Below are 27,768 nucleotides of genomic sequence, written 5' to 3' on the forward strand. Positions count from 1 at the left end.
TTCTGTTGTTGGTCGTGATTTGCTCGATTGGTTCCGCTATTTGACAGCTCAATTGGTTCCCGAGATTCCATCTGCCAGAATATGAATATAGCGACTATACGCTAATCTGCACGCCGTGCAATCTAAAAATAGCTCAAACGTCATCTCAAGAGCCACATGTGAAAAGGACGTACAAGCCTTTTGTAAACAAATCATTGTAAGCCAACAACATCATCGGGAAGAGGACAGCTTCCCCTACCCGCTAATGTTGATGGTTTGCGTTGGTGTCATATGGGTGGCGATAAAAGGGCATAAGAAGGTTTGTTTACAAAAAGCTTGTATGCCCTTTTCACATGTTGTTCTTGATCTATCACATGGAATAGAGTAAAGCGAAATAGGACGATGCGAACCGGAACGCAGAATTTATTTATTATTATTATAGTCCATCTGACTTGATAGTCTCAATGAAACACTTAAATCTAAATGTAGTCACTCATTAAAAATTAAAAATTGGCCAACAGCAAACGATGACGAAACATCGAGGCATTGATGTCAAAGTCAAATAGGTCAGAGGCTTCGTTGAATTGATGAATCATGGCGACAAAGGAACTGTTTGCAGCATAGTTGGTTGCATGTACTACTTCATGTAGCAAGGTTCTCGGACGGAGTGTTCGGGCAGGAGCATACAGATTAATTTTGGCCAGTAACTCAGGAACATCATATTCTGTGAGTAAAACTTTAGCAACGAAGACGACCTGCGATATGTTTCGTCGCTTAGCAAGAGTATCCAAACCCAGTAAACGACAGCGGTCAGCATACGGTGGTAAATTCAGCGGGTCACTCCATGGAAGATAGCGCAGTGCGTATCTGACGAATTTGCGTTGAACAGCTTCGAATCGTCCACTCCATACAGCTTGGTAGGGATTCCAAACTACACTCGCGAATTCCAGTAGTGAGCGTACCAATGAACAGTAAAGGGCTTTAAAACACAGAGGATCACGAAATTCCTTAGATATCTTGAACATGAATCCAAGCTGTCGATTAGCTTTGTCGATCGTGGTTGAGAAGTGGCGAGTGTATGTGAGCTTTTCATCCAACATGACACCGAGGTCTTTAACGTGATCGACACGTTGAACTGCAGTTCCAGCAACGTTATAATCAAACAAAATGGCAGTCTTAGTTCGACGGAAACTAATTACGCAGCACTTTGAGACGTACAGGACCATAAAATTACGTTCACACCAATCATTAAAGATTTCAAGAAGGTTTTGAAGTTCTAAACAGTCGGCATAGCCTCGAACGACTAGATAAATCTTTAAGTCATCGGCAAAAAACAATTTACCTCCTCGTAGTAGAATAAACGTTACATCGTTCACAAATAAAGAGAAGAGCATTGGTCCCAAAGTGCTACCCTGTGGAACTCCTGATCTGTTCGAGAAACAGTACGATGAGTAGTTTCCAATGCATACAGTAACTTCACGTTGCACGAGGTACGATCTAAGCCAGCTGCAGAAGGAAACAGAACATCCAATTTTTTCAAGCTTTGCTAGCAGAACGTCGTGCACAACTCAAACGATATCAAACGCAGCTTTAAGATCAGTGTAGATGGCATCCACTTGAAGTTTCTTGCATACATTTTCCATACAGAACGACGTAAAGCTGACGAGATTAGTTTCCACGGAGCGGCCAGGAAAGAAACCATGTTGACATGTACTTATGTAATGCTTGCAGGAAGCAAACAATCTCTCATTTATCAGCGACTCAAACACCTTAGATTCAACCCCAAGCGAGCTAATCCCACGGTAGTTTTCCACATTGCGTTTGTCTCCTTTCTTGAAAACAGGGAACATAGTATACCGTTTCCATAGTGCGGGAAATTTCTGTTGACGAAGTGACAGGTTGAAGAGCAAGGACAACGGAGCAGCTAAGATATCGGAGCATTTTTTTAGGACTGCAGATGGAATAACACTCGGACCTGGTGAAAATGATGATTTGGTTTTACTCATCACAGAAAGAACCATTTGTACATCTACGGCAAAAACATCCATGTTTACGACGTCGGTTGGCACATCACGGACGGCTCGCTCAATTTCTGCTTGCGATGGGGAGTCATTCGAGAAGACGCTTAAGAAGTGCCTAGCAAATAGGCTGCATTTGTCCTCAGTTGTCAATGCTACGTCATTGCCGAGAAACATTTTTGACGGCAGTCCAGTTTCCTTCCTCTTAGTATTCACAAACGACCAGAATCCCTTGGGGTGGCATTGCAGATTATCTTGAGTACGAATTACATACCTCTTGTAAAGAAGCTTGTTGTAGTGGCGATAATCATTGCTGGCAATTGAAAAATTTCGCTTGGTAAGGGTACATCGTCGATGAGTGAGAGCACGGGGAGCTCTAGATCGCACTCGTTTCAGGTTGCGGAGAGTAGCGTTAGACCAAGGCGGTTTTCTTGGAGGTTGGCACTTCGGTACTGAAGCACAAACACAGTCGCGCAAAAGGCTATTATAGCGAGCGGCTGCTGTATCGATATCAAGGTCATTCAACACGTTCCAGTTGATCCGGGACAAGGAACGTCTCAGCAAACGGAAATCGGTCTTCCGGAAATTGAGCCGAGTGGCAGTCATGGTTTCATCAAAACGAATTTGAGATCCGTTCGCGATAGATATATCCAAAGCAGGGTGGAAATTGTCAAGAGGAACGATGACATCAGGCGCTTCAACGACGACACAGTCCAGAAGTGCACTTTCGATAACAAAAACCAAGTCAAGAAAACGAGACTGGAAATTGGGAACAAGGTTTATCTGGCTCAGTCCATGAAAAGCCGTGCCGTCAACAAGCAAGCGGCTGGCAGGAGTAGTTGAAGATGCAATCGGATCTGGAAACGCATAACCCTGGCCTGAGGGTGACCAGTTAAGCCCAGGCTGATTAAAATCACCAAACAGAAGAAGCACATCCGTAATATCAGCCATGGACGATGCAAATTCTGTAGCATCCAGATGAAGCTGCATTGTGGTGCAGTCATGTCAACGTTCAGGGGGAATATACACCGCTCCAATGAGGATGTCCCGCGAAGTGAGGTTGACCTTAACCCAAACCGCTTCAATTGTAGTAAATAGTTCGTTGGAGATTACGCAGGAGGCGAATTCGTTGGAAACAGCAATGAGCACACCACCACCGCGAGTACGAATGCTGTTGGATGAATTACGGTCTAATCTGTAGACAGTAAAAGAGTCACCAAACAGTTGCACTGAATTGATCCTCCCATCGAGCCAAGTTTCCGTGAATACATAAACGTCATATTCCCCGTCAAGCGCAGCCAGGTAAACATCGTCCAATTTAGTCATGAGCCCCCTGGTGTTCTGATAGTAGACACGTAAACCGCTAGAGGGTTAATGGTCAATGATAACTTGTCCAGGATCCGCACGAGAGAACGGTGAACTATCAGGCAGCGAAAGATCACCTGACGTAGAAAGGCTTGAAGTGGTGGCCATAAGCGAAGATGAACTGAAACGAAGTGGCGGATCAACAGTTGAATTCACATGGACGAGTTCATACTTGCCGTAAACGAGTGGTTGGAAGACCCCTTCACCAGGCCCACACACAGGGCCGGGACGGCTGCAGGTCGCTGGCGGGAATGGCTCGACTGTGGCGGGGGGCTCGGGGGCTTCCATGATGCCAACGGCAGTGCGTCCCAGTAAACAAACAGAAGTTGATTCATCATAATAGTGTAAGTCGTCAATCTTCGGCAGGACTAGATCAGAGGATCTGAATGCTTCTTCCGGTGAATTTTCTGTGGAGCGTCTCGGCTTCTGGTATGGTGGGGCTGGTATACTGTTAATGTTATCTTCAGACCACAATTGTCGAGGAGCAGACATATACAATGGCACTCTGGAAACCAAGAATTTTTCAGACAGAGCAGTTGTTGCTTGCTGATTATACTTGCCTACAGTTGGAGATTGGAAGACCCCCTCTCCTAACTCAAACGCAGGGCTGGGACGACTGTTGAACGCTGGCAGCATAGGCTCGACTGCGATGATAGGATCAGGGGCTTCCACAAGGCTAGTTGCAAGTGTGCGTCCGAGTGTCGAGTTGAATAAAGTAGGTTGTGCTTTTATCGGAAATGATCGGCTGTAGGCATAATACATTTCAGGAAGTGGATTGTTCGAAATAATGTCGTACTTGCCTGAGATAGGGTTTTGGAAGACCCCTTCATCAAATCCAAACACAGGACAGGGACGGCTGGAGGTCGCTGGCAGGAATAACTCGACTGTGATGGATGAATTAGGGGCTTCCATAACACATATGGCAGGCGTGCGTCCCGGTGTCCAACATGGGTCAATCACGAAGGAGTTCATTGTTGAAGTTCGACTAGAAGTGATAATCGTTTCAGGGACGGAATTATTCAGAAAGCGATCATACTTGCCTGCGGTTGGATTTTGGAAGACCCCGTTTCCGGACTCAAACACAGGACCGGGACGACTGCAGGTCGATGGCAGGAGAGGCTCGACTGTGATGAGGGGATCAGGGGCTTCCAAAATGCTAGTGGCAAGTGAGCGACCCGGTAATCGGTTGATAAAAATGTGGTGTTGAGGTTCAAGTTCCTGACCCGGCAATATCACTCCGTCATAGATGATTGATGACTGGAATTGGCGGACTTTGGAGTTGTTTGCGGTATGTTTATTTGTAACAATCCTTGAGGCTTCCAAAAATTTTCGACTCTGCGGTTGTCCACGAATTTACGAAATAGCATTCCTTTGGGCCATGTAGAGGACGAAAGAGCTTTCGACGTCAAATCAGCTGAGACACCGACTTTGAAAGAAATGAAAGACATGGTGCTGACGTCTTTGTTCTTTGAAACCAGTCGGATAACTTCAACATCGTCGGTTGACAAACGATTTTTGGCCAGCTCACCAATTTGCTCAGGAGTCACATCACGAGAAATCTGAGATAGGTAAATCCAAAACTTTTCCACCGGGGCAGGCACAGTGAAGTGGCCTAGGCTTGGAGATACAGATTTACCAGTAGCATGCATTAGAATTAAAACAAAACAGCAAATAAGGCTACCAGATTCTCAAATAATGGATGGTCATAGGGTTACTAGAAGTTCAATTTAAAAACGAACCCCAAAAATTTCCCTTTCAAACCTGCATCATTCTAAATTTGAGAAACATGCGATTAAAACCATTGCCCCAGAATCTGGGTAGATTCTACTCATCATAACAAAACTGGTTTACCAACACACCAAAAAATTCTGAATTTTACTGGCGATGTAAACATCCATGCATGCAAACATTCATACATGTAAACTTCCTTTTCACGTAAACTAGCAGCTTGAAAGAAATGTTGCAAACAAAAGTGGACAGTTGCATACAATATATGGAATATTGCATGACATGTATCATACATTTACACGATCTATAATCTAAACTTGTATGATATATGACGCTCCATTTATGTGCATCATAGTAACGGAAATTTACGCTACTTTTTTTTAGCTGTGAAGATTATGACAACTCCTTACTGCACAGCTTTTTTTTCAGTTTTCTGTCGACAATCGGCCATACTTTTAGAGGACTTTAATTGCTACCGCTGCACCGGAGGACGTTTGCTTTTACTGCATTCACAACATTGAAATGAGTTAGGATCCAGTGCCGATGATGGTGCGATTCAACGCATTGTAAGTTCTACAACTTCAGTATGCTCGTTCGGAAAGCACAAAACAATTAAAATTCTAAATCTCCATCAAATCAGCCGGAATGACACTTGAATTGAATGACGGAGTGCGTCTCCAGGAGATTAAAATCATCATATTTTTTTTAATATTAATCGCCGCGTTCGTCGTTCTGACTGACAGATTTTATTGTCGTAGCACTTGTCTAAAATAAATTGAAAATAAAAATGTATAAACCGGCATCTAGCCGCCTAAGCGGTCGTTGGACTGATGGATTCCTTGTTCTCTCCGTCCCTTCCGCCGTCCCTAATAAGATACATCCCAACTCCGCAACTCATCGTCGGATCATCATTCTCCGGGAATATTGGAAAAGCACTCGCCGGCTCGCTCACTCATCATGCGGGACGTCGTCATCCATCGCAGTAGCCCTTTGGATGGAAGTTCTGCGCGGAAGCTTTTGTGTATTTGCCTCCTCCGTCAGAACAGCAAGCCATGCCATGTCAGCAGTAATGATTATCCTCATCCATCCTAGCTCAGGCATCGTTCGTCGTTATGTCCCATGAATGGCAACGATTCACACTCTGTCCGCAACTGTCCTCTCTTCTGCCACGCTGCATATGCAGGATGTGCGTGAAAAGTCCTCTTATGCGAAAAAAAAAAATCACCAGTTTACGTATTATGCGAGCAATGAAATGAATATAATTTCATCCCGTGCGTCCCCGAGGTAGGTGTACCTTTGCACGACAAAAGTAGGGGCCGTGAAGTTCAACCGCCTGTCGCCGCCGTCACCTGGAATTCGGTTGGGTGAGGTTAGGTCTGCGGACGATGTCTCGCCTCTTTTTCCACACTCCATTCAAAACGAAGCAGGCCCGGGGATGCTATTCATAAGCTCTTCAGACGACGACTGCGATGCATGCGATTACAATACCCTCCACTGAATGGAATTGAAGTTCAGAAAATTGAATCATTCCATAAACATCCAAACTTATTACCCCGCCGCTTGATGCGAAGCAGCAACAGCACTCTGATCTAGTTTGGCTCCGCTCCGGTCCCAATCCCGCGATAGATTTAATCGCAGTTCACTTTTAACTCGATTCCCTCCAATTCTGTTAAGCTTTTAAAAACCGACATAAAATATCCTTGATTAAAATATTAATTTAATCTCTTTCCCAACTGTGTTCCTCACTCTCCTCTCGATTGGAGCAAAGGTTGCTGCGAAACAGAATGTTCTATTCATTTTGTAAATTCACTTTGCACACACACACACACATGCAAACATGGTCGCAGCAATCCGGGTGTAGATTTGCCAGTGGTGGAATGAGTTCATCAGGAGTTGAAAAAAGATCCCCTCCTTCTCTCTTAACTCAAATGGAAAAAAAAAGTATATCGAGTACAGAACGGGAAACCGTGCAACTTTTCTAAATAGGATCAGCAATCAATAAAAATGCAACTGCACGGGACGGAACGAATGCTGCAGGACAAAATAAAAGCAAAATATACAAACGTGCACAATCGAGAGTGAATGAATCGGATCCGGATCCCCTTCCACCACCGACCGACTCTAATCCTCTGTGAAGTTCTTTTGCGAAAATAAAAACCAGTAGCGCATACCTGCATATGCATATATTGGTACCTCCCTCCCTTTCACCACCCATCCACTCACAGTAGAACAAAAACAAAAGTGCATGCTAAAAGAGTCATCGCTTGCTTCTCCGCACTCCACTCCCGATTCTCGTCAAATAATATCCGTCCACTCGACTCAAGCTCAAGCTCAGAGCTCAGTGAATGCTTCTGGTGCTGTCATTAGATAGATATATGGAGAGAGAGAGAGACAGAGAACGAGAATCGGAGAATTTGTTTTTATTACGCTTTGATTGAATCGAATTAAGTTCGATCAATTCACCGCTGAAGTTGGCACGACCGAAGGGGCGAGGGGTAGTTTCTCAGGTCTCAGCTCGTCGAGCTCTGAGGTTGAGTATAGCAGTAGATTCTTCTGTTAAGCCCGATTTAGATGATTAAATTCGGCGTAATTCACTGTGAATTGAACGACCAGAATACCGGTCGATGTTGACCATTTGTAGTTCTCTTTCAAGTCATTTGAACACCGATAATCAAGGTGGCTTCAAAACCATCAAATTGGGGGCGGCGTTGCCCAGGTCAGTTTTAACAAGATCTGGTCCTGTTAAAATTTTTAATCTGGTAGAATCTAGAGTCGGTGTATAATGAGTAACGCCACGAGTGAAGCCAAGTCTACCTATTGGACTGTCAAACTGGCTACCTATCGTGCAAAGTAAACAAACATTACGATGCTATGAAAGGTCCACGAAAGGTATCGCAATAAAATATAAAATATAATCGAAGAAATCAGGCATAACATTTGATAACGGCACAAAAGCATTTGTAAACAAACTTTCTAAGGCCCTTTACACGCGAACCAAATAACGCCCACGCAAACCAATACCACTTTCGGAAAGGTGATAGTTCCCCCTATCCAATGATGTTATTGGTTTGCGTGGGCGTACTTTGGTTCGCGTGTAAACGGCCTTAGAAAGATTGTTTACAAATGCTTTTGTGCCGTTATCAAATGTTATGCCTGAAATGATCATAAACACGCAGTGAGCATTAAATTGTCATGGGATACGTTTGGTAACGATCAGTAATGAGAATTTCTACTATTTTTTGTTAAGATGATTGGACAAAATCACTGATAGAATGATTTACAACAGCCGCTATTTTTTTTTGCTCGCTAGAAGTCATTTGAAGTTGATGCAGAAGTCCTCTTTTGCCAAGTTAAAAGAAAGGGAATCTTTCGAAAACCGTGATGCGAGTTCAACTGTTTTTCTCTTGGCGTGACTCATTATACACCGACTCTAGTGAAGCCAAGTCTACCTATTGAACTGTCAAACCTAAGAGAAGAGGTGACAATACGCGGGCGAAAACGAACAACTTTTCTGTCAAACGTGAACCAGCTTCTTATTGGCCGATTTCATGTGCGTAAGATAAAGATAGAGATAGATAAATAGAGAGATAGAGATAGAAATAAAAGAGGAAGAAGCCAATTGTCACCTCTTCCTCTTAGTATCAAACCGGCGACCTATCGTGCAAAGTAAACAAGCATTCTCGCACCAACGCACTGCGACGTGGCGGTGGCGTCTTAATTGCCGTGAAATCCAAGCTGAAGTGTAAGGCTGTGCATCTTGTGGGCGTTGGGAACCTCCAACAAATTTCTGTTCACGTTGAATTACAACATCAATCGATCTTCCTGTGCTGCATCTAAATTCTAAATTCGACCAAACAGTCAGCCCGACATTTACACCAAACACGCTGAGTCCGTACAACAGCTCCTTGGTAAGGCGAACCCTCACGATACAACCATAGTTGTGGGCGATTACAATCTACCAAATCTAGCTTGGGGCATCGATGAGGACGTCAGAGGATTTCTGCCTCTCAATGCTTCATCAGAACAGGAACTCGCTGCAGTGGAGTCCATACTGTCTGCTGGATCGAAGCAAATCAACGATCTGGTGAACACGAATGGTAAGCTTCTTGACCTGGTTCTCGTCAGTGACTCCGATTGCATCGAGCTGTTTGAACCATCCTCTGCAATTATGAAAGTTGATTATCACCACAAGCCGTTGGTTCTAAAAGTTGACTCCCGTTCGAGAGATCATCCCCTCCCGTACCCAGCAGCCCGCAGTCAGCATAATTTTGCACAAAATGATTTCGATGTTGTTAACACGAGGATTGCCGCCTTGGATTGGGTACAAATACTTGACCAGCCCACCATTGATGCCACCGTCTCCGTATTCTACGACAACATCTATAAAGTAATCCAAGATACCGTTCCGGTGAAGACACGAAAATCTTGTTTGCAATTCCAACAACCTTGGTGGAATCCGCAATTGCGTAATCTGCGTAACCATCTGCGTAAAGCTCGAAAACGTTACTTTCGTTCCCGGACCGCAGCAAACAAGTATACGGGTGCAGCTAGTAGAAGCAGAGTATAATAATTTGCAGGAAGCTCGCTTTCGTGAGTACGTCGACAACCTCCCGAGGGGTTTCAAGGAAAATCTATCGCCGTTCTGGTCTTTTATCAATTCTCGGAAAAGATCACATCCATTTCATGTGTGAATCTTATGCTATGAACCATGCCTGAACACTATGGATTTGAATTGTGACACACTTGGATTCTATGTGCCTCATATGGTGATATCAATAGCTTTGCACACCATAGTTCAATATTCTACAATATTCTACTTTATCGAATTCTACTTTACCTACTCTAAAAATGAATCGACAAATATATAAACAAAACCGCCAGAGGCCAGAGCTTTCACATATATTTTTAATGGGTCTGATTTGGGATTCGATCATGGACTGTTGGGGTGTGCTGCTGCCGGAGTCTTCGTTCGATCTCACTGTGCCACGGTTGTTCTCATATATGAGGCAGGTTGATAGGATAAAGTCACAACTCTTGTTATCGATGTTTACCTTTCTGAGCAAGCAATTCACATCGTATTGAAATGCAAAACACTTTAAATCCATCTGTTTTGAACAGTAGCGTGATTCAATGTGCAATACACTTGAATAGATAGTGAAAGATTTTCAACATTTCAAAGTTTGAAACACTATAAATTAACGTGTATAACACATTGAACCAAGGTGAATTACACTTAAAGTAAATGTGATTGTGCATTTAGAAAATCAGGTGTTTAAACACTTCGATCAAACGGGTGAAATTGTTTGAGTGTATCATACTGCCAACCCTTCCACTGTCAAGAGAAAAGGAATAAACGTCATTCTTTGTTGTGAATTAGCAGGAGTAAGACGCTGTTTCATTTCACTCGGGCTTCGGCCAATCCCTGCGATCATAACAGTTGGCGACGAGCGGATTAGTAATCCCGCATTAAAAAAAATATTACGTTGCTGTTTGGCCACGGTGGAATCGTGGCAGAGTTCCAGTTTTGACGCTATGCGTACTCCTACCGAGGAGGACGAGGAGGAAAGTTCCGGATAGAAGGCGTTCTACATTGGGGCTCATCGAGAAGGAAGAGAAACTTCACACACACATACCTACGTTCGTTGTTGCTGTTTTCCGGACAGGAGAAAAGTTGACGTACACTCATTTCTGCTGTGGTGTACGTGTTGCTGCTCGTTAACACCGTGTGCGTGTTGAATCTGTGCCTGATCTGAAGCCTAATAATGACAAATCCAGGAGAAGGTGGTGCTGCTGCTGCTGCGGTACAAGTTGATGCTATTCCACCCACTTTTGCTATCGAGCCATTTGACAAAAACGAATCGAAATGGTCTCGATGGGTGAAGAGATTCAAAGGAGCGCTGCAGATTTTCGGAATTCCAGAAGCAAACCAGAGAAATATGCTGCTACATTACATGGGAGCCGAGACGTATAATGTGCTATGCGACCATTTGTCTCCAACCGAACCCGAAACCAAAACATACGATGAGATAGTGACACTGCTTGGAGAGTACTTCGACCCGAAGCCACTGGAGATGGTGGAGCTGTGGAAGTTTCGTCAGCGAATGCAACGGGAAGGTGAATCGATTGCGGAGTTCATTAAGACGCTGCAGCGAGAGGCAAAGCATTGTGGATTTGGTGAATATTTGCAAAAAGGATTCCGCAATCAGCTGGTGTTCGGCTTGAGGAACCAGCGTATTCGTACGAGGCTGATCGAGGAGAAGGAGTTGACATTCGACAAGGCGAAGCAGATCGTGCTCTCCATGGAAGCATCCGGTGAAGGGGCAGAAGTGCTGAATCGACGGATGCACGATGTTAACCTGACGGACCGCAAGAAGTCTCAGCCGATACGAGATGCTGCAGCAGCATCCGCTGCTAGAAAGGTAACTAACCCTATTAACAAGTGTTTTCGTTGCGGAAGTGAGACACACTTGGCAGATAAGTGTGAACATAAAACTAAAGTTTACGGCCATTGTAAGAAGGTGGGTAAAGCGGGTGTGTCTCAGTTCTAATGCTGCAAATAAGCAGAAATTTAATAAGAGCAAGAACATGTCAAAGAAATATTCGGCAAATCTATTGGCGGATAGTGACGTTTCGGAATTGGAGCATTCTGATGAAGATCAGGTGTATGTTGTTGATGTATGTAAGATTGATAACGATTCCAAAGATTTGTCAAAGATTTTCCTTAAGGTTAGGGTAGGTGGATCACTGGTCCAGTTTGAGGTGGACAGTGGATCTCCGGTATCTCTGATCAGTAGTGCTTACAAGGCAAAATATTCGACCGACTTGAAATTACAACCGACAGACATTGAACTGCGGAGTTACAGCGGTAACAAAATTGGGGTTCTCGGTGTTGTGGAGCCAAAAGTTGCGTACATAGGCCAGACAAACAAGTTGCGTTTGTTCGTGGTCGATACTAAGCGACATCTATTGATGGGACGCGAATGGATGCAAGAGCTACAGTTGGACTGGAACGACATTCTGGGTGGTTCTGTTAGTTCCGTGGACAAAATTACTTTGCGTACACCGCCACCTGTAGCGGTTAAAGGGTTGATCGAAGAGTTTCCCACAGTCTTCGACGAATCAATAGGTACAATTGAAGGGATTCAAGCTGCCTTGCACCTTAAGCAGGATTCCAAACCTGTGTTCCTCAAAGCTCGTTCTCTTCCGTTTTCGATCCGTGATATAGTGGAACGCGAAATCCACAGCATGGTGGAAAGCGGCGTTCTGGTGAAAGTGGAGCGCAGCAAGTGGGCAACACCTGTAGTACCGGTTATGAAGTCTGCCAACAAAGTTCGCTTGTGTGGAGACTATAAACTCACGGTCAATAAGTGTTTGCTGGTCGATGAATATCCGTTGCCTACAATTAGCGAGATGTTTTCGAACATGGCTGGTGGAGAAAAATTTACTAAGCTGGATCTAGCCCAAGCTTACCTATGGTACGATTGGAGGATCAGCCGATGCTGACATTGAACACCCACATGGGCCTGTATCAACCGACAAGGTTGATGTACGGTGTTGCCTCTGCACCTGCCATCATCCAGAGGGAAATTTCGCAAATCCTACATGGAATACCAGGCGTATTGGTTTTCTTGGATGACGTAAAGATTACTAGGCCGAACGACGAAGTTCACCTGTGTCGTTTGCGAGAGGTCTTGAAGAGATTCCACGAACACAACATGCGTGTGAATGTAGCGAAATGTGAGTTCTTTGCCGACAGTATCGAATATTGTGGTTACACCATTGATCGCCATGGCATACATAAGATGCAGAAAAAGGTGGATGCCTTACAGAAGATGCCACGTCCGCGAAACCGTGAACAGGTGCGTGCGTTCATAGGACTTGTGAACTACTACGGTAGGTTCATGAAGAACCTGAGTACGAAGCTTTACCCAATAAATAATCTACTTAAGGACAAGGTACCATTTGAATGGACCGATTCTTGCGAACAAGCGTTCCTATGGGTTAAAGCCGAAATGCAATCGGATCGCGTGCTGGTGCATTATGACGTGAATTTACCGCTGGTATTAGCAACAGACGCATCGCCATACGGCGTTGGAGCAGTGTTAAGTCACATATATCCAGATGACAGCGAGCGATCGATCCAGTACGCTTCACAGACTTTGAATACTACCCAACAAAACTATACCCAGGTAGACAAGGAGGCCTACGCGATTATTTTCGGTGTGAGAAAGTTCTATCAATACCTCTTTGGACGAGTAACTGACAACAAGCCTGTTGTTCAGATCTTTTCGCCAAACAAAGGACTACCAACACTTTCTGCGCTGCGTATGCAACATTATGCTGTGTTTCTGGAGTCGTTTGACTTCGAGATTCGTTACCGTGCTTCGAAGGATCACGGAAATGCTGACGGGATGTCACGTTTACCGGTTACCGATCGAAGTACTCGAAACCAAGTGGAGGAAGTCGACATTGTGCAGATCAATCAGATTGAAACGCTGCCAGTAGACGTGAAGGAGCTCGGAGAGTACACCATCAAGGACCGGAATGTCAAGGAGCTGATTCAAGGGCTGAAGGCAGGAAGACCCGTTGATGGTCGTTTCAGATTCGGTATCGACCAGAACGAGTTCAGTATGCAAGGTGCATGCTTGATGCGAGGAATACGGGTGTATGTACCATCTCCGTTGCGTAGCTGTGTGTTGAAAGAGTTGCATTCTGGTCATTTCGGAATTTCCCGTATGAAATCACTTGCGAGGTCGTACTGCTGGTGGGAGAATATCGACAGTGATATTGAGTACCTAGCCCGGGACTGTACGGATTGTGCTCGCGTTAGAGCAAATCCTAACAAGATGGCGGTACACTGCTGGGAACGACCTTCTGAACCTCTTCAAAGAATCCATGCAGACTTCGCTGGAACATTCATGGGGTTGAACTTCTTGATCATAGTTGACGCACACAGTAAGTGGCCAGAACTGAAGATTATTCCGGATCTAACTATGGAGACGACCATCGAGAGAATGAGGGAGTTTTTTGCTACCTTCGGATTGCCGTCGGTCTTGGTGACCGATCGAGGCACGCAGTTCACATTGGACAACTTCCAAAAGTTTCTTAAGAAGAACGGAATCGTACATAAGATGGGAGCACAATACCATCCCGCCACTAATGGCCAGGCGGAACGTTATGTCCAGACGTTTAAAGACAAAATCAAGGCATTGAAGTGTCTACGTTCCAAGATCCAGGTCGAGGTACAAAATATACTAATGGCATATCGGAGAACTGTGCATCCTTCTATAGGAAAAAGCCCATATATGTTGGTGTTTGGACGACAGATCAAGTCGAGGATTGATCTTATGATTCCAAAAGTAAACCGGCAGAGTTCTTCGCGAGGAGAGCAGAAAGCGGTAAGTTCGTTCATGGTGAATGATAGAGTAGCGGCTCGGGTTTTTCTATCGAGTTCGGAGAAATGGAGGTGTGGAGTGGTTTTGGAGAAGATTTGGATGATGGTAGGATGTGGAAACGTCGTATCGACCAACTGAATCCAGGACCCGTGATTCAGCAAACTCAACCAGAGCTTCAGATTCCAGCTGATACTTCAAGACGTCATGAAGTGATAATACCAGCTACCCAGCAGGTCAAAACGTGGTTCAACCGAAAGTAGAACTCAACGCTACAGATCCGACATTTCTGATGATTCTGACCAGGACATTCGCGCCACTGTATCTACAGGACAAAAAAGTAGAAGGGTCTGTGCCTAGGGGCACGAACGGAAGCTTGACGTAGGACCGCTAGTGGACGGAATAAATGTGAAGAGCATTTAGTTCTTTTAATTGATCAATTATCTATTATCTCAACTCTCTTCGTTTTTGAATTGTAGGCGTACCAAATTAGTAGTAATTTTTTTCAAAGAGAAAGTTGATTAAGAGAATCAATCAAAATCACTTGCACCCCTGCTTCCAAGTTTGGTTACACGATTACAATTCTGGAGAGCATTTTATGTGGTCGTTTGGGGCTTGTGGTTCTGAATATGGACAAACAAGCACAGATAAATTCTATTCCAACTCTTTACTGATGTAAGCTTGATGGCCCTGAAAAGGGCCGTTTTATTGAAGAGGACATCCATGGCCACTTATGCTTGGCGTTTTTAGTGTAGGTACAGCATAACGGACCTCATTTTCCAGGAACACCTTCAGCACACCTCGTAGATCAGACCGGAGATACGTTTGTCACCACCACGGCGAGCCAGACGACCGGTGGCGGTTATCTCGAAGAACTTTGCGATGACGCTTGGCGCCTCCTTTACCAGACCTTTTCCTCCTTTGCCACGAAAATGAGCTAATGCCATACAGCAGCGCTCTTTTATATCTTTTCAGGTTAAAGCATGGAAATGGAATGGAAATGGAAATGGAAATGGAAATGGGAAATGGAAATGGGAAATGGGAAATGGGAAATGGGAAATGGGAAATGGGAAATGGGAAATGGGAAATGGGAAATGGGAAATGGGAAATGGGAAATGGGAAATGGGAAATGGGAAATGGGAAATGGGAAATGGGAAATGGGAAATGGGAAATGGGAAATGGGAAATGGGAAATGGGAAATGGGAAATGGGAAATGGGAAATGGGAAATGGGAAATGGGAAATGGGAAATGGGAAATGGGAAATGGGAAATGGGAAATGGGAATTTTTTTTTTTTTTTCCTTTTGGTTTGTTTTTTCCGTCGATCTTGTTTTCCGTGCTGAGCACCAATGCTACCGACGTGCCAGGAAGGCAGCTCCCACACCTGGACCCTACCTATCGACCCATCAACTCATGAACCGGGGACCAACGGCTTTACTTCCCATCCGAAGGAAGGCGTGATCAGAGATGTTATGCCTCAGAACATCCCGGCGGCGCCGACTGGGATTGAACCCAGGCCTGCTGGGGTGAGAGGTAATCACGCTTACCACTACACCACCGGCGCCGTTAGGGAAATGGGAAATGGGAAATGGGAAATGGGAAATGGGAAATGGGAAATGGGAAATGGGAAATGGGAAATGGAAATGGAACTGGAAATGGAACTGGAAATGGAACTGGAAATGGAACTGGAAATGGAACTGGAAATGGAACTGGAAATGGAACTGGAAATGGAACTGGAAATGGAACTGGAAATGGAACTGGAAATGGAACTGGAAATGGAACTGGAAATGGAACTGGAAATGGAACTGGAAATGGAACTGGAAATGGAACTGGAAATGGAACTGGAAATGGAACTGGAAATGGAACTGGAAATGGAACTGGAAATGGAACTGGAAATGGAACTGGAAATGGAACTGGAAATGGAACTGGAAATGGAACTGGAAATGGAACTGGAAATGGAACTGGAAATGGAACTGGAAATGGAACTGGAAATGGAACTGGAAATGGAACTGGAAATGGAACTGGAAATGGAACTGGAAATGGAACTGGAAATGGAACTGGAAATGGAACTGGAAATGGAACTGGAAATGGAACTGGAAATGGAACTGGAAATGGAACTGGAAATGGAACTGGAAATGGAACTGGAAATGGAAGTGTCGTTCAGAAAGGAAGGAAATGGAAATGGAAATGGGAATGGAATGGAAGTCGGACTGGAATAATGTCGAAAATACTGCTAAAGATCATGATTATGCCCAATTGACTGCATCCACCTATGTAGCATTTTCTGGAAAGAGTTGAAGGTTTATCGATGGTTTCAGTGATCAGGTTTCATCAAGCATTGTCAACTTTCTGATTTCTGTGAGCTAAACTCCGCTTTTCAAAATGTATCAAAGTCATCATTGAATCTTACATGATCGTTAGCCGTCTGGAGGTTTTTCCTGCAAAACCATACATTCTTAGTTCATCAACTTTTTCCAGTTTTGTGGTGACAGTCGTCCATACTTTTACTAGAGTACCGTAGTTACCGAAAGTATTCTCGCTCAATTCTAATGGGTTTCGATTAATTCGATGACAACCACATATTTCTGATGTACAGCTTTTGGCTTTGTTTTTCTCAAAGACATACGAGAATACATAAAAAAAATCATAAACTGATTATGAATTGTGCATACGACTGAAAATCAAAGTGACTGGACATCACTGCAAACAGCGCATTCCCTAACACAGATTTCAAAATCGAATTCGATCCTGTCTCCCTGAACGGTGCTTATTCAAACACCGTGTGTGGTCGTCGATGGTCAACAGCAGCAGTGCTTTCGGCGCGTGGCGTTGAACATTGTACACAACGAAAGGCTGCCCGCAAGCAGCGAGCTGCAGCCCTCATGAGCGTCCATTCACCGAAGAAGGAGAAATAAGCCTCACCGCTACTGATCGGGATCCCTCTTCGAGAGTCGCTGTGGGCCGTCTATGCCAAGCGCGTCATTCTCGTTCCAAACAACATACAGATCGCCAGCCTCAACCGTGTTGGACACCCTAATTGCTCAGCATTACTCAACCATCATGACAAAACGGTCCTTTTCATGACCACCATAAATTTGATAAAGAGTGGTTTTTGGACATTGGTCAAGGTCAGTTCCCATATGTTAAAATCTAACATACCATATATTTTTAAGGCAACATTGGCGGTGCAATTTCAGAATCGAAAGTCGGTCGCGGCTTGAAAGTGTTCTGATTTGGATCCAGAGTTGATGGATTTTAATTCTGAAAACGCAAATCGATAGGAAATTTTTCTACGTATCTGTTAAAATTAAGGATTTACCATTTGTCAAAATGGCACTATTGCAAATTGCACGAATGTGCCACTGTTTCTATGATCATTAAAATGGTTACCGATTGCCTGCGCTTTCCCTAACACAGATTTCAAAATTGAATTCCATCCGGTCTCACCGAACGCTGTTCATTCAATCACCGCGTGTGGTGAGTGGTGGTGTTCTCCAGTACACAAAGAAAGGCTCCCCACAAGCTAGCTTTCAAGGCTGCCCTCAAACGCTGATCGGATTCAGTTGCTCGTCGTGAGCCGCTCGTTCCAAACAACAGACAAAAACACTTCGTAAGGTTTTCTCCAGGACGCTATAAAAAGCAAAAAAATCTCAAATTCATATGAATGATCGCGAATATCTCACGATTGGAAAAAAATTTAGTATGAAATTCCTCCAATCAATTTTTGCTTTTTTTTATTATGTATAGAATAAACCAAAAGCTCCGTGCGTTTTGTGCACGAAAATGCGTAATTTTCACATCAGAAAACGAGGCTTTTCCGTGATGGGAAAAGTGGTTTCCCTAACACAGTCGCCGAATATGTCTTTTGAGGCAAATTTAAGCCCCTCCTATTAAGAGTATTATGCCAAAAAAGTCTTGCCAAATTCTCTAAATAGAAGGGGCTTAAAATTTGCATCAAATAGCATGTTGCCGTCCGGTAGACTCAGATTCTGTGATTGATGTGTTTTCCCTAATACATATTTCATTTCCGCACAGCTGTCATCTACAACCCATCGGTCCTTTTCAGGACCACAAATGACTGATAAAAGAGGTAACTAAAGAGTAAGAGCTTGTATCCAAGACATATCGTCCAGGATTGGCTTGTACTACATGGAAATCGAAAGAGCACCTCACAAACAGAACTTTCAAATTGCTTCCAAATTTCAACCTATCGAACTTTTTCACTGATAACGAGTTACGAAATCAATTTAATATTTACTTTTCTTTTGCTGTGAAATCAAAACTACCTTTTGTAACCCTACGTCAAATCTACGGTTGTGTCTTGGATACTACCTCTTACCTTTGCATGCAATGAATATTCCTGTTAATACTTATGACTAATGAAAGTCCTACAGTACTTTTTAAAATACACTTACTTTCCGTCACCTTCGAAACCCTTAAGCTTCAGCGCGTGCAGTTTTCTTGTAAAATACTGAATACTGAAAACTACAACCGATTCACACCTGGCGAAACAAGAGATTCGATTCTCGATATTATGAGGCTGGAATACTAGAGATTCGATTGAAATTCGCTTCGTCAGATAATTTTCGGTTAACGATCCGCAGTATTGAAGGTTAGATCTATTCATCTGATCATAATGTCAGTTTTGATGCTCTCCGAACCAACTTAATCCAAATGCATAGATAACTTCGTTGAAATATTGTGAGAGGTAGTTCATGCTGACGATTAATATTGACGTATGAACTACGTCTTTGTGGAATAAACTGGGGTGCAAATCAAAAAAATAGTGTGACGAAATAGTGTCAGGTTTTGAACGCTTATAACTTGACCAATTATGGATGGATTTCGAATCTTATTGCACCACTTGATTAAAATTTGATGTATGTTTCGTTTGGTGTGAAGATTATAGTTGTTTATGAATAGTTAACTATTGAAAATTGATCAAACATTTTTACCATAATCAACTATTCAGTGCTCGCTTGCTCTCGCGCTTGCTATGACTATGAGGCAGATAGCCGATAGCGAGGTTATAAAAGAGCGCACCTTTAATTGTTTATGTTAGTTCATTTGCGGATGTATTAACATAGAGGTAACTCTAAGACAAGAAGGTCCCGTAGAAACGAGCTCAAATTTTTGGCTCAACTCTGGTACTATCTTCGGTCCCAAGCTAATCGATGCACCCCTCGAAACATAGGAAAATCCACGAACCCCTTATTTTATCTGTCAAACTTTCATAGCGAAGTAAAACAAACATAGTTGTGGTGTACCGTCGAGTTGGTCACCCTATCCCAACCGGTTCCACCGCTTGACTGATAAGCCGTCGCTATTGATAAGATGTCATGGGTGGGATTTCGTAAATCAAAACAAATGGACAATAGATGAACAAAAACTTGTCGATACACATGAGGTAGACGTTTATATTGAAAGTTTATTCAATTCGTTATTCTAGAGTGCTATTCTATAAATTCTACTAATTAGTGTCTAAAATCTAGTTCCTTATCTAACTAAGAACTAGTGAAGGTAAGAAAGGCTACTGAATTAAAACTAGAACTAGAATATAAATATAATGGACCTAAACCTAACCTGAAGTTGGACAGTGAAAGTGAAAGGCCGATAGAATTGCAAGGGCCACTGAAATGTTAGTGATTATCCTAATGTTAAAACTAATCATAAACTAAACAAAACCTACTGTTGCAGTTTGAAGCGTGAATAAATCTAGCTACAGAAGTCGGTGCCTAGGTTTTCATTTATAGCTGTCGCAACAATAGTGTAGCACTAGAATTTCGACTAGAATGGGGTACGTTAATCGATTTGCTTGGGACCAATAGGCTAGTCAATTAGTGAGTCAATTTAAATCATTAGTACCAACCGGTTGATTTTAGTGTCCGGATTTTTTCGTGTTCAACCTTTAAATATGGGAAAAAGCGGAACACAAAGCGGTGTGTAAAAACTCGAAAAACTCGTGGATGTCATATTTGAATCGCCCCCAAAGGCACACGAAACTACGCAAAATTGTGTTCAAGCGAATGAATTACCAAGACATGAGCAAAATAAAAATTAATTATTGCTTCAATTTATCTGTTCCCCTCCCGGCCCCCCTCCATTCATCACCAGCAACTGAACCGTGAAAGTTCCTCTTCTTGATTTTTCTTCAGCAGCAAATGGAGAAAAAACAGCTTTGGACAAGCTCCTTGAAATCTTCTTTACTAGGTCCTATGCTACCTATAGCTAATGCACACAGGCAGCCAGCCCAGCGCTCGATTTTCCACCCGGAATCCACCCGGGATGTAGGATGGAACCTTCTTGTTGGTCCACGCGGATGCTGTATCGCTTCTGGCTGCCCGGCTGTTCGGCTGCCAGGAGTCATTTTTCCTTTGGACGTTTCTCCTCTTTCTCTCTCTCTCTCTGTTGCATTTTTTTTTCACAAACCCTCGCCAGCGCGTAGCACACATTTTTAATATTAATTTTTATAATTTCCGCGATGCAAGTCGGGTGTACTGTTCCTGCTTTGCTCTCCCCGAGCATCCTTTTTGCAGTGTCCTGTTTTGGATGTTCATTTTTTTCTCGCTCGAATCCGGACGGACGGACGGACGTGGATTGGACGGGTGGGGACGACGCCCTCCCGGATGGTAAATTACATTCTGCGCCCGTGTGTCTTGGTCCGAAATGAGAAATTGTCCGCGCGGGTGGGAACCTGGACCCGCGGACCGGATGCTCTGTTACGCGAAAGATGCATACATTAAATGCGATTTTTTCCGCTCTTTCGTGGACATCGCAAAGGTTGTGAGCGGGTTTTGCAACCGGGAATCGATTTTGTGGATCGCAACCAACGTCGTTGTCGTCGTCGTCGTCGAGGGGGGGAGTCTGGAACCGTGTCGGATGCACTTTGCCACTCTCGCGTCGGAGGTTTTTTTTGTCCCCCGTGCTTTCTTGGGAGTGGGTTTTTTTTTTCTGGTACAGGAAACTGGTGCGTTTCCATTTACTCGCTGTCTCTCTCGCTGGGCGAGGATTCTTTTTTTTTGCGCCGTCACTCGATTTTTCCGTTTCCTTGGCGTGGCGGATCGAGTTGCTGCCGGTGGGGGCCGCCATGCGTCTGCCGGGGAGAAAAATATTAATATTAGCATTTTTTGCAATAAGCGAAGAAAACGATGAAAAATTGAGGGAGTTACTGGTTGTGAATATTAATTACGGAGCGGAAAAAAAATTTAAACCGGGAACGCTTGGTGTGGACGATTGGTTCGGTTGCAAGGATTTTCAAGGAATATGAATTGCTTAAATTTTAAAATCAGTCTACAATGTTAAAGGAATTTTGCAAGTAAGGGAATTTTAGTTTTGAGAATAAATATCTCTTGTAAGAGCCTAATTGGACATGATTAACCGTCCGCGGTTGTTACTTCGTTATTGTTTAAACCTTTCGGCCTCCAAATTGTGCTTGACGTTTTCAATCACTGCTGGCTTCAGTTTCTGATTGCCAGCCGGAAGTTGCGAGTTGGTGATTCTGCTCATCAGTCTTTGCTTCGGCGACAGGAGTTTCGAATCGCGTGGAATGTTGCGATAGTTGAGCAATGCTAGCTGTACCGAACTGTTATCATCGTAGCACTTTATCAGAATGTTTTTCGCAATCTGCACTGCACGCGCACTCAGCCCTTTGCTTTGTGAATAATATGGACTTGAGGTTACCTGCTCAAACTTCCATTCCGCAGCGGATTGTCTAAAGAGTTGCGATGAATATTGTTTGGCATTATCGCTGTGGAATTCTTCGGGTGTTCCCCTAACGGCGAACCACGACTGTAGGTGATCGATCACTTCCGATGATTCCATAGAGCGTAACTTCTTGAAGTCGATCCATCGATCCATGGAATATGTCTGAGCCAACGATTTGGAATGGATACTCAGGAACTTGCTTGACGTTCATCGGCTCTTTCACGTTGTTGCGACTGTGTTTCTGACAAACATTGCATTGTTGGACGAATCGCTCGATGTCTCGACCCATGGAAGGCCAGAAGACCAGCTGTTTGGCCCTCTTGATGCTAGATTGTATTCCGAAGTGGCCAGCATGGATAATGTTCATGGTTTTGGAACGAAACGTTTCAGGTATCAGCAAGCGGTCCCCTTTGAAGATCAGCTCCTCGTAGGTAGAAAGCTCGTCACGGTAGTTCCAGTAGGTTTCGAGAACAGTATAAATTTTCTCCGGATCATTCGGCCAACCTACCTTGATGACCTTGATCAGCTCTCGAAGTGTGGCATGTTCGTCAGTTTTTGCTACTATCTCCTTCATCCAGACCTTGGACACGTTGAGGACGACCAAATCTTCGCCGTTTTCCGGTGTTGGGGTTTGCACATCTGGGCTTAGAGCATCCGCGATGGGCACATTTTCACCTCGTCTCTGGAGCGTACGGTTGCACGTCAAGAATGATTCGCTTCAGCCTTGGGGGTGCCTTGTCGAGAGGTTTTTTGAAGATCGATTCCAAAGGCTTGTGGTCGGCGTGCACTTCCACAGGCTTCCCGAAGATGTAGGAGTGGAATTTTTGACAACCGAACCGCATAGCAAATGCCTCCTTTTCAATTTGTGGGTAGTTTCGTTGCGCGGATGTTAACGACTTCCTGAAGTAAGACAGCTCCCATAGCGTGAGAACTGCAATCGACAGATAGCACGTTCTGCTTAATAATGAGAGAGAGAAGGATTAGTATTTTCCATTTAATTGCACTACTTTATTTGCTTATTCTTGACAGATATCAAGGATAAGCAAATAAAGTAGTGGAATTAAATGGAAAATACTAATCCTTCTCTCTCTCATTCTACAGGTATTCCACTAAGACGCGCACATTCATCAGGATACGTTCTGCTTGTTGACATCGTAGAACTACAAGATTGGCAACGATCTCAGCAGCTTCAATATGTTGTTGAATGCTGTTTGTTGTTCATGTTCTCAACGCCAGTGAACATCTTTCTGCAATAGCTGCATCAGTGGAGCTGTGATTTGAGACAGGATGACGATGAATTTCCCGAGATATGTTACCATTCCCAGCAGACGCTGAAGCTGCTTCTTGTTTTCAGGCACCTTCAATCTCCGAATCACTTCGATTTTCTCACTGTCCGGATGGAGGCCTTCCTCTGAGACGACGTGGCCCAGGAAGGGGACCGATTTTTTTGCGAACAGGCACTTTTCGGGATTCAGTTTTAGGCCTGCGTTCTTCAGCCGGTCAACTACCTTTTTCGTGATTTCGTTCAGTGTTTCTGCATAGATCAGGATATCATCCATAGACACGTCTGTTCCGTCAATTCCTTTCAACAACGTCGAAATCAGGTTCTGGAACATCTCGGGGGCCGACGGCGACCCGAACGGTAGACGCAAGCACGAATAACGGCCTCACGGTGTGCCGAACGTTAGGCACTTCTGCACGGATAGAAATCTCCTTATACCTTTTGGCAAATTTCTCCCTTCCCCTCATTTTATCTGTCAAAATTTCATAGCGAATCAAAACAAACATAGTGTAGTGCTAGAATTTCGACTAGAATGGGGTACTTTAATCGATTTGCTTGGGACCAATAGGCTAGTTAAGTAGTGAGCAAATTTAAAATCGTTAGTTTCCACCGGTTGATCCTACCATCTTCGGTGGAAGGCCGACCCCGTACAACAACCGTTAATCATTAGTCAATCGTGGTCCTAAACCAAAATTCCTAAAAATTTAAAATCGTTAGTTTCCACCGGTACTACTTTGTATGTTTGTCGATGGTAGAAGGTATTAGAAGCTAGATAATAGCTTCTTTCATTGATCTATGATCTGAAAATAGCTGGTAATGTCTTAACATGCCCGTGAGGATGCAAAAAGAAAGTCAAGCTGCATTAGGTACTAAAAAATATTGACAGATTATCTTCGTCGACTTTCTCTTTGCATCCTCACGACCATGTTATGTGATTCTTGGCTTATTTCAGCACATAGACAATAGCTTGTGTCTAGCATTTTATACGTCACATGGCATGGCAAGAAAAAGGTTCAGTACCTAAGTTATTAACAAAAAAGAAAGTCGATGAAGAGAATCGATCAATGTTACTTAGGACCTAATGCATTGTTCAGCTTGAAGTCGACGAGGAGAATCTGGCAATGTTACATAGGCCGTTTGCAATGCTGAGTTTGAAAATTGTTTCAAACTACTCGACAGTTCTAAAATTGGAAATTGTAAAAATGAAACTGCAACACCATCAGTGGAGCACACTGTTTTAAACGGTGTTTGGTATTCATCCCTACGAGCGAGTCCAAACAAATACTATAAAGCAACCAACAATACAGACAAAACGCTTGCTACGACTACCACAACAAACTCTCACTGCAACACAGCTCGATCGGAGAATGATACATTACTTGCCTGCTTTGTTGCAATATACATGGTTGAGGACATAGCTTGATCGGAATCGAGAAAAGACACGTGTCTCATCTTCGGCTTTACTTTGTGAAACAGCTTGCGATCGAGCGATATTTGAAAGGCTGTTTGTCATGAACAAAAGGAATATATCACTATTGCTTTCCATTTCTGACAAAGCGTTGATCGCTTGCATTTTATTATTTTTTGGAGATATTTTTCATTCCTTGATCCCTACACATGTGTGCGAGTGCAAATTTTGTTTGCTTCGGTGATTCGTAATCCAGTATCAAGTAACGAGTTCGAAACACGAGAAGAGGTCCCCGGCGATTCTGCTGTCGAAACATGTAAAAAAAAAACTATGATTATTTATGGAGATCGATGATCACCTGATGGTCTTCGAAACAATTTTTGAGCAATTTGGTATCGTAGGTGAATATCTGAGTGATGTGATTTGAATTGTTGGATAGTTTGAGATCTTCATCAGAATAGTGCCTGATCAAGAGTTATTGTGTGGCTGGAATCGCTGGAGGAGGATGTGCGTGGAATTATGGTCATGCATGTCGGTTTTTCGGTAAAAATCGTGCAGAATAATTCGGGTCCGTCTGCCATATGCAGAATGTATACATTTTGTATATGTTGGACGAGTTTCGGGTCAAGTGTAATTCGAATTCTTAATGTATGAATGCGACGAAGATCTTCGTTGGATTTGGTGAGTTTGTTCCAGTCAAGGGGTGATCTCTCTACACACTTTATTTGCGCCAACTTTTTTCTCAGTGTGCCGGCAGTGCCGAGAAGTCATTGAACTGACTTTTGTTTGCGTGTGAATAATGCTTTGTTTGGCAATCCGGTATTTTAACAGCTCTTGTTTTTATTTTGTTTTGCAATGTTTACAAAAACAACACGGACTCCAGCTAGGACTTCACATTGGATGCAGCCGTCTCCAAGGATACCTGCAACGGACGAACTCCGTTGCTACACGATCCTACCATCTTCGGTGGAAGGCCGACCCCGTACAACGGCCGTCAATCATTAGTCAACCATGGTCCTAAACCAGCCCTTCTGGGAGCCGGTGGAGAAAACGAATTTGCACCAAATTTTTCACCGCCCGAGTATCATCCGTTGGTAAACTGGAAACCAACACCGGCCGGAACACACGTCGGACTGATGAAGGACGTACCGCTGACCCGAAACGGTCCAGCCAACTTCATTCAACCGGCACAGCAACAGGGCGCAGTGATGAGGGTCTACGGACTTGATAACAACACAGCCAACACCGATAAGCTGTTTAATGTAATATCAAAAGGATAAAGTTCCTGAAGACCAAAGAGGGTACCGCCATGGTCCAGATGGGAGACGCCATCGCAGTCAAACCAGCCGAACGCAGCATCCAGCAATTGAACAGCATTCTAATCGGAAATGATGGTAGCAAAATTCAGATTGCATTTTCTAAGCAGAACAACTTGTCAGAGTCCACCAACCCCTACACCCTGCCGGACAATTCGATCAGCTTCAAGGACTACAGCGCCTCCAAGAACAACCACTTCCTTTCTTTTGACCCAGACCAGCAAAAATCACATTCTCCACTTCTTCAATACCACACCCGTATCAACAATCTGACGATTTTAAATTGGCTCACTACTTGACTAGCCTATTGGTCCCAAGCAAACGATAACGTACCCTATTCTTGTCGAAATTCTAGTACTACACAATGTTTGTTTTGATTCGCTATGAAAGTTTGACAGATAAAATGAGGGGTTCGTGGACTTTCCTTTGTTTCGAGGGGTGAATCGATTAGCTTGGGACCGAAGAGAGTAACAGAGCTGAGCCAAAAAGTTGAGCACGTTTCTTCGGGACCTTCTAGTCTTAGAGTTACCTATATGTCCGTATGCCGTCCGAGGATCTGCTGCTGACTGCATTCACCACCAAGGACTGCCACCCGTCGCAAGTGCGAATGTTCCCGCTGAAATCGGAAAGTTCCTCCTCCGGATTGGTCGAGTTCCCGAGCGTAGCCCTAGCGATGAACGCCATCATGAAGTGCAACCACAGCGCAATCGATCACAAAGGCACAAAATTCTCGTTCATCGTGAAGCTGTGCTTCTCCTCTTCCAAGACGATGCACGGTGCGTGGAGCAACGAGAACATCGAAAACACGTAAGGACTGTTCATTAAAGAAAGTGGACACCTGTTTATCAATGGTAACCCATGGGTGTTTATCAAACGTAACGAAAAATTGTGAATTTTTGCTCAGTGTGTAAAACCATTGTTTTTTGGCAGCACACCAGAACAATTTAAAAAAAGTGTGAAATTTCGAACGATGGGTCGGATCAACTTATCACCTCGCCGATTAATTCTAAACAAATGGTTTTCCGAAAAGTTGTCGTTTCGAGAATTGGCAAAAAGCGTGCATTACAGTAAATCTACAATGTTCAAGATTGTTAAGAATTTTAGAGGAGACGGACCAGCAGCAGCAGCAACAGCATTGGAAGCAGCCGCAGCCGTGGGAGCTGCATCGCTAGTTCGTGTAGCCGTGGCCGGAAACTTCGGTCAGGACGGAGTGTTCCTATGCAAACTATTGATGGGTGGTTTGTATGATTGAACGCAATCCAGGGTGTGAAATGATGTACCTAGTTCTTCGGACAGGCAACAGGATGTGCGCTGACAATTCGATTTAGGAGAATCCATGGTGAGACTGGGTGGAGATTCACGGTTGTGTTTTGAGAATAATTTGATAATATGGTGGCAACATCATTAACAAATTTGGACACATGCGCAGGCGCAGAAAAATTTCAGTGTTGCCAGTAGCTTTAAAGATCAGAAAAATTGTAACCATGGGTGCCAAACAGAGCCAATGACTGTGCCCAGGTGTGCCCAAGGTTGTTTTTGACACACTGTGCGGAGTGACCATCCCCTTGGTTCCAGTTG

The 27,768-nt window shown here is 43.8% G+C and overlaps 2 protein-coding genes and 1 pseudogene across 2 annotated transcripts; 2 read left to right on the forward strand and 1 right to left on the reverse strand.

The window, feature by feature from the left end:
* Positions 1–10,852: 10,852 nt before the first annotated feature.
* LOC135702132 (uncharacterized protein K02A2.6-like) lies at positions 10,853–12,593 on the forward strand. The gene is made up of 2 exons (XM_065223129.1): positions 10,853–11,509; positions 11,805–12,593. The coding sequence occupies exons 1-2, from the start codon at positions 10,853–10,855 to the stop codon at positions 12,591–12,593; spliced, it is 1,446 nt and encodes a 481-aa protein (XP_065079201.1).
* A 9,285-nt stretch (positions 12,594–21,878) lies between these two features.
* On the reverse strand, positions 21,879–23,800 carry LOC135702134 (uncharacterized protein K02A2.6-like). The gene is made up of 3 exons (XM_065223130.1): positions 23,501–23,800; positions 22,385–22,866; positions 21,879–22,131 (listed from the first exon to the last, which is right to left on the reverse strand). The coding sequence occupies exons 1-3, from the start codon at positions 23,798–23,800 to the stop codon at positions 21,879–21,881; spliced, it is 1,035 nt and encodes a 344-aa protein (XP_065079202.1).
* A 2,008-nt stretch (positions 23,801–25,808) lies between these two features.
* Positions 25,809–27,438, forward strand: LOC135702135 (heterogeneous nuclear ribonucleoprotein L-like; annotated as a pseudogene).
* Positions 27,439–27,768: the final 330 nt, after the last annotated feature.

The sequence above is a fragment of the Ochlerotatus camptorhynchus genome, unplaced genomic scaffold (assembly GCF_037179485.1).
Source record: "Ochlerotatus camptorhynchus isolate MF236.1 unplaced genomic scaffold, CSIRO-AGI_Acam_v1.1 ptg000185l, whole genome shotgun sequence".
Taxonomy (NCBI): domain Eukaryota; kingdom Metazoa; phylum Arthropoda; class Insecta; order Diptera; family Culicidae; genus Ochlerotatus; species Ochlerotatus camptorhynchus.